This window comes from Ananas comosus, linkage group 3 (assembly GCF_001540865.1).
Source record: "Ananas comosus cultivar F153 linkage group 3, ASM154086v1, whole genome shotgun sequence".
Taxonomy (NCBI): domain Eukaryota; kingdom Viridiplantae; phylum Streptophyta; class Magnoliopsida; order Poales; family Bromeliaceae; genus Ananas; species Ananas comosus.
The window spans coordinates 1,363,109-1,370,709 of NC_033623.1; the positions used below are offsets into that span (position 1 = coordinate 1,363,109).

A 7,601-nucleotide genomic window follows, 5' to 3' on the forward strand; every position below is an offset into this window, starting at 1 on the left:
AAGGTAATCACTCTTTGAAATCTATGGTTTGGTACTCCTAAACAAGGTATTTTTTTTTAAAAAAAATTACATAATCTTTTTATAAAAAAAAATGATTTGTTAAATGCATTCCACATCCCATCATACTTTGAGTAATTTGCTCAAACCCAAGCTTAAACCCCAAACCAAGCAAACACTTTTTTCACTTCCATTTTCTTCTTCTTCTTCTTCTTCTTCTTCTCCCCTCACAATTCCTTCTCAAACCCTCCTAACAAATCCATTCCCCATCTTTGTACATCCACAAAGTTATTACATCAACCTCCTAATCTCACACTCTAAACAATGCATTCTAAATCTTGCCCACCACCCGTTCGACGAAATGCCCCGCAGAAGCCAAACCAGCCAAACATGCAAGACATTGCATGCCCGGATGCTGAGACTCGGTCTCCGCTTATCTGGCAAGCTCGGAAGCGCGCTCGTAGACCTCTACTCCAAGTCCGGCGATCTGGGTCATGCGCGGATCGCCGTGGATCGATTGGAGGAGCGAGACGGGTCCGCATGGAGCTCTGTACTATCCGGTCGCTCGGTGTGGGGATCTTCCGAAGAGGTCGTAGGTGACTTCCGGTCCATCCGGTGCTCGAATGGTCGGCCCGACCAATTCGGGCTCGCCGTCGTTCTCTCTGCTTGTGCGAGATTGGATGCGTTGAATTACGGCAGGGCGGTGCACTGTGATGTTGTAAAAGATGGGTTTGGTTCTAGCTCCTTCTGTGAGGGCGCTCTTGTCGATATGTATTCTAAGTGTGATCGAATTGCCGATGCTCGGAAAGTGTTCGATGGTATTACTCACCCGGACACGATCTCATGGACTAACATGATCGCGGGTTATGTTCGCGTCGCGATGTGTTCTGAAGCACTTGAATTGTTTTTCAGAATGGAGAAGAACGGTGGAGTCCCGGACCAAGTCACATATGTGACTGTTATATCTGCTTGTGTGAGCTCAGGTAAGCTCGACGATGCGAAAAGTTTGTTCACGAGGATGAATTCGCCGAATACTGTTGCTTATAATGCCATTATTTCTGGGTACACTCAAAATGGCCTCGAGGATGATGCTCTTGGCTTCTATAAAGAAATGAGAAGAAAGGGCCTAAGACCTACTCGATCGACTCTAGGGAGTGTCCTGAGTGCCGCGGCCAATCTAACAGCCCTTGATGGAGGCCGGCAAATCCATTCGGAGGCAATTAGGTTTGGTCTCGATTCAAATGTCTACGTAGGAAGTGCTTTAATCAACATGTATGCTAAGTGTAGCCTCATAGGAGATGCCCGGAAATTATTTTACTTCTTGGATGATAAGAATATTGTCACGTGGAATGCGATGCTTAATGGCCTCGTTCAGAATGAACGGCCGGAGCAGGCCATTGAATTGTTCTTGGGGATGCGGCAACTTGAGGTCGAGACCGATGAGTTCACGCTTGTTAGTTTATTTGGCTTGTGTGCTTCCTTGGAAAGTTCAGATTTTGGGAGGCAGCTGCACTGTGCTGTAATCAAGAGCAATCTCAGGTCAAATTTGTATATTGGCAATGCAGTTTTGGATATGTATGCAAAGTGCGGAGAGTTAAATGATGCAAAGGCACAGTTTGAACTCATTCAGAATAAGGACGGCGTTTCCTGGAATGCATTTATAGTAGGACTAGTCCGCAATGAGGAAGAAGAGGAAGCACTAAGAATGTTCAAGAAGATGAGGTTGGATGCGGTAGCACCCGATGAGGTCTCCCTCGCTAGTGTTATCAGCGCTTGTTCTAATTTACAGGCTATCGAGGCAGGAAAGCAGATTCAGTGCTTGTCGATCAAGTTCAGCCTTAGTTCGAATCAATTTGTCGGTAGTTCCCTTATCGACTTCTATTCGAAACTTGGGGAGATGGGAGCTGCAGAGAAAGTTTATCTAAGGATGCACGAAAGGAGCGTAGTCACAATGAATGCCTTGACTGCTGGATATGTCCAAAACAATAATCAATCCGCTGCGTTTAATGTGTTTAGACAAATTCAAGCCAATGAGTTAGACCCTTCCAGTGTCACCTTTGCGAGTATTCTTCCTGCTTGTACCGGGCCTTTTGGATCAATAATGGGAAAGCAAGTGCACTGTCGCACGCTTAAATCTGGTCTTTTGTATAATGATACCTTCTTAGGTGTCTCACTTTTGGGTATGTATTTGAAGTCGAAAATGATTGAGGATGCCAATGAACTTTTTGCGGAGATGCCACATACCAATAGCTTGGTATTATGGACGGCTATTATTTCAGGACACGCTCAAAATGGTTGTAGTGATGAAGCGTTGTCGTTGTTCTGGAAAATGCGCAGCTGCAACGTTCGATCAGATGAAGCCGCTTTTGCTAGTGTTCTAGGAGCTTGTGCCGACTTAGCTTCTATAACCGATGGCAAAGAGGTCCATAGTCTTATCATCAAGTCGGGGTTTGCTTCGTACGGAACTGCGAGCAGTGCACTCGTCGACATGTATTCAAAGTGTGGGGATGTGCACTCTTCCTTTAAAGTCTTCGAAAACATGGAGAATAAAGAGGACATCATCTCATGGAACTCGATGATCGTCGGATTGGCAAAGAATGGCTATGCTCCAGAAGCACTAACGATGTTCCAAAAGATGCGAGAATCAAATATAGAGCCTGATGATGTAACCTTCCTTGGTGTTCTCACTGCTTGTGCCCATGCAGGGCTAGTGACGGAAGGTCGTCATTTCTTCGATTCCATGACCGAGATCTACAGGATAGCTCCTAGATTGGATCATTACGCTTGCATGGTCGATCTCCTCAGCCGTGTCGGTCATCTTAAAGAAGCTCAGGATTTTATCGAGGGATCGCCCTTTGAGCCCGACAGTGTGATATGGGCTACATTTCTCGCTGCTTGCAGAACGCACAACGATGAAATAAGGGGTAAAATTGCAGCAGAGAAACTCGCTGAGTTGGAGCCGACTAACTCTTCGACTTACATTTTGCTTTCTAATTTGTATGCTTCGTCCGGTAATTGGTCCGGGGCAAAGATGGTCCGAGAAGCGATGAGAGAAAGAGGAGTGAGGAAGTCGCCAGGTTGTAGCTGGATCACGGTGGGAAATAAGACGAGCTTATTCCTCGCGGGAGATAAATTCCATCCGGATTCTGTCATTATCTATGAGATCTTGAGTGACTTGATTGGAGTGATGAAGCAACATGAACATGTAAATGAGTTACTCTTGCTAGATGAAGGACTTGGTTGAGCTCTCCTTTTTCATGCCTCCTTTGCGGTTCGCACTTCGGAAACACTGCAGGTTTAAGTTGGTGACTTCCCCTTATCGAAGATGATACAGAAATACTAGATGTTACCATGACATAAGATTATGAGCCCCCTCGAATTGATTCCTCTGTAAATAGTCTGCTCTTTGCTTGCATGTCCTTGAAGAAGTGAATACATTCAATCTGGGGTCGGCTTCTCTGTTGTAAGAGGGCGGCTTCGGAAGACGGGTTTTTCTTGTAACGATCACTTTGTTTTCTCTGTATTTGGAATGTTTTAAGAATTCTGATGTTGGATGAGGTGTAATTAAATGAGGCAAAAATATTTAGTCACCTTCATTTCTTTAATGATTGCGCCTTTTGCTCTTATCTTGCAATTCTGAGTAACTTCCTCGCGAATATTGATCATTTGTGGTAAAACATAGGAAAATTTTTGTAACATATACATGTATGCACTATTTTGTGCAAAGAACAAGATCGAACGAGAATAAGGTTTACAACTAGTTCTCAACAATAGCCTTCCCTTCACAAACATCGCAGATTGTGTAACCCAGGCCTTCACAATAGGGGCATTTGGCTCCTTCATCGATCCACTCCAAGAACTGGGCATTTAAAACGAAACGTAAGATAGATGGGAAGCAACAAGCTCGACAAAGTACTTCCACAATATGAAACTCCAACTAACCTGTGGCTCAACGTTCGGTTCCCCAGATCCATCGCATTCTACACATAAAAAAGAGGGGGAAAAAAGGTCAATGTTTAGGCGAATCGATATGTTTGTGGTTAGAATTCATTAACTCTTTATAGAAGTTTTAGCTCAGCTAGACGAGTAGTGGTGGTTAGATATTAATACCTGAGCACATTAGGCGACCCTCTCCACGGCAAGAAAGGCACTTTGTAACGGACGCAGCATTGCTTCTACTGATGGGTTTATTCCTCTGCGATAGCCTGGATGGTTCTTCCCACCTGTTTTCACCAAGAAGAAACACTCTTTGCTGCGAAACCTCAACTTCCGAATCACCACTTTCTTTAACTATTGTTTGCTGAATCTCTGCAATCTCCGTTACAGAAGCAACTGCAGCTCCGTTTGAACCATCCTGTGGTTGAATACAGGTAGGGAATAATTTTGATTACATGATTGAATAAGAAGTCGACAAATCGACTGGAGCATTTTGATAATAGTGTATGTACTTAAATATGTGGACTAAAGGGACATACAGTACATGTTGTTTTATAAAGTCAAGAGATGAGTTGACTATTACTTACTGAATTTGCTTTTGAGCTACCACCCTTCACTCTCTGCTCAATAAATAGCCTTTCTAGTAGTTCCGATGTCATAATCCCATCCTCCAAACTCCCTAATGAGGCCTGTAAAAGTACTCTCTTAGAGCAAAGAATACCACAATTTTTTCGTATGAAAGAAAATTAGTAGTTGTTAATTTTTCTTAAAATCAGTTTTATGAACATAGATGGATTGCTAGCCTGCCATGTTTTCACTGCACGCTCTGTCCCAGTTGAAAAGCTAGAGAATTCCATGTCTTCTTCGCCTGAATAAAAGCCCAGCTTTTGCAAAGCTTCCTGCAAAATCAGTCACAATATGATTAGATATATTCTTAGAGATATAATATTGGAAAGCGTGAGAATGAAAAAGCTGCTGCTAATTTAGTGCTAGCTAGACAATGATTCATCAACAGTACCAAATCAGCTTCTCTGAATGTATAACAAGCATCTGGACGGTAAGTTCAGTTTTTCTCCATCTTTGAAATATAGATAAATTGCTGTCATATTCTTGATTGGATCAAAACGGAAAAGCTACAAAATTACAGTTAAATATAAATAGAGTTGGATCTTCTAATTTACTTCTTTCTTCATTCCACTAGAAAAAAATAACATAGCGCAAATTCATACAAGCCTTCATCAATAAAAGGTGATGGTATAGATAATTCGTTCCTTCATTTGCATGATAGCTAAGACAAAGGCTAAAATATCAGCATAGCACACTGAGATCTAGGCGATGAAAATAAAACATGGGTCAATTAAGGTTACTCAAAGCTGACTAAAATCCCATTCAACAAAGACATAAAAGAGGTAGATGAAGGAAAGTTATTCTAAAGACGACTACATGAAATTCTTCTCCAACTCATGCATTCCTCATTATCTTTCTTTCCAGAAATCTCTATAGTTCTGTTTCCCTGAATTACCTTCTTGATATTAGAAATATCGGTTCTCCCAAGTATTACTATTATTGTTGTTGTTGTAGGGTTTTTTGTGTTTTCAGATATTAGAAGCTCACAAGATAACCACCGAACACTGGACAGAATCATCAACAGTTTGAGTATTCTCTTCCTAAGCTGTAAATTGGGAGCTTCTCCCACTTGTGGACTAGCAAAATAACAAAGAACATAAACAACCGGCTAACACTATTCATTTGAGAGATACACTGAAATTTACTAGTCCACAAACAACCAAACATTTGCCGGAAGCCTGGAATGAGTAGTTTATGTTAAATTATATGAAACAATCTTTGTTCTCCAATAACTTAAGCTACCAGAGAAAGGTATTTTTATATTTTTATGTTCAACACTCACGCTCACATCTGGATTCGATGCTTTTCGAGAGACTCAAAGCATGAACTTAATTAAACGAGAGAAAATTAAAAAACCGCTAAGAGCCAGGCCGGACTCAAACTCAGGACCTTCAGAAACTTTAACGACTAGAGGACAGTGTTTTTCTATTTTTATGTTCAAAGGTTTACATGTTGTCCTAACATTTTATTTGTTGGACAAGTAGTGTTCACTTTAATTCCTAAAGAGGAAAACAACAAGGTCCTTCAAAGTTGTTTCTCATTTTGGTTACCAACTATTGCAGCAATGATTAAAGTTGCGAACTTCAATGAATCAAACTACCTATTTACTTCCTAACATACAACAACAGATCAGATATATTATACTATGTTAATAGAAAACAAAAAGGCCATTCCAATTCGACAACAAAGTCACATTCAATCTCATCATCGTAGCATAAATTTGCAAACGAAATCAACAACGAGGAACCGCGCAAACCTGCATTGCTCGAACATCATCGCCTTCCGCTCCCTTCCTCAACGTTCTGCTCCGCCGCCGATCCTCGCTCTCCCCCTCCCCCACCAACACCTCCTCCTCCCCCTTCCTCGCCACCGCTACCTCCGAAACCCTAACCTCCTCGAGCACCATCTCCTTCACCGCCGCCTCCTCCACCAGCACCGGCCTCGGCTCCGCCGCGCGGATCACCGCTCCCATCCCCACCCCGCCGCGCTCCAGCGCCTCGAGGCGTCGCCGGAGCGCGGCGATCTCGGCGAGCAGCGACTCGCGCTCCGATCGCCACCGCGACTCCTCGCGGAGCCACCGCCGCTCCTCGCGGATCCACCGCTGCTCCTCCCGGAGCCACCGAGCCTCCTCCCGCTCCCACGAAGAGGAAGAGGAGGCGGAGATGGGGAATCTGGGGGAGAAGCTAGGGCTAGGGTTAGGGTTTCGGCGAAAGGGGGTGCGGAAGTAGGGTTTGAGGAGAGGGTGGTGATCGAGGCTGGAGAGGAGCGGAGGGTGAAGAGGTCGGAGTGAGAGAGTGGAAGCCATGGGAGACGCGAAGAGGAGAGAAGTGGCGGGGAACAGGGGATTAGAGAAGAAGAAGATATTTTAATTACGCAAAATTGTAAAGAGACCCCTCAACTATAGGACAATTCCAAATTCCTTCTCAAACCTTTTTTTTTTCCTCTTAAAAAGTTAATAACCTCTTCAACATCTCATTTTTTTTTCTTTTTCTTTTTTTGGTTTATTCTTGTATTCACCCCAATTATTTGCACATTTTAAGGGTATGTTTGGTTGATAATTGAAATAAGAATTAAATTCGATCGAAATAAAAAATAGAATAATGAGTCATACAGAATTATTTAGTTCATTATTAGAATGGCAATCAAAATGCATATTTAGAATTTTGAGAGAGGGTTTGGGTATTTGCAAGAGAGAACTTTGAGTGGTTTACTGCGGTATACGTCAAATCCGAGATTCAAATCTCTATTGGCCCATAAATAACTTGGATTATTTTCATTCCAGAGTGGAATGGATTATCGGAGTTAATGAATTTCATTCAGATTTTATAGTCTAAAATAGGCTCGAGAATGACTAGAGCCGCATACCACTCTGACGAATGGTTAAGAATTGTTAAATTATCAGCTCTGATATCACTTATAAAAGAGTTATCGGTTCTAATACCACTTGTTAGGCCAGATGAGTCCAGGAATATGATATATCTGACAAAACTCATTCAAGCCAAAATTTAAGCCTATTAAGTCTTGGCCCATCAACATGTAAG

At 42.6% G+C, this 7,601-nt stretch overlaps 2 protein-coding genes across 2 annotated transcripts; one reads left to right on the forward strand and one right to left on the reverse strand.

The window, feature by feature from the left end:
- Positions 1 to 3,587, forward strand: LOC109707952 (pentatricopeptide repeat-containing protein At3g09040, mitochondrial). Its single transcript, XM_020229499.1, has one exon. It carries the CDS (start codon positions 104 to 106, stop codon positions 3,239 to 3,241), a length of 3,138 nt encoding a protein of 1,045 aa, XP_020085088.1. The 5' UTR covers positions 1 to 103; the 3' UTR covers positions 3,242 to 3,587.
- LOC109707953 lies at positions 3,619 to 6,913 on the reverse strand. Its single transcript, XM_020229500.1, has 6 exons — positions 6,317 to 6,913; positions 4,737 to 4,832; positions 4,521 to 4,622; positions 4,108 to 4,351; positions 3,940 to 3,977; positions 3,619 to 3,856 (listed from the first exon to the last, which is right to left on the reverse strand). The coding sequence occupies exons 1-6, from the start codon at positions 6,863 to 6,865 to the stop codon at positions 3,755 to 3,757; spliced, it is 1,131 nt and encodes a 376-aa protein (XP_020085089.1). The 5' UTR covers positions 6,866 to 6,913; the 3' UTR covers positions 3,619 to 3,754.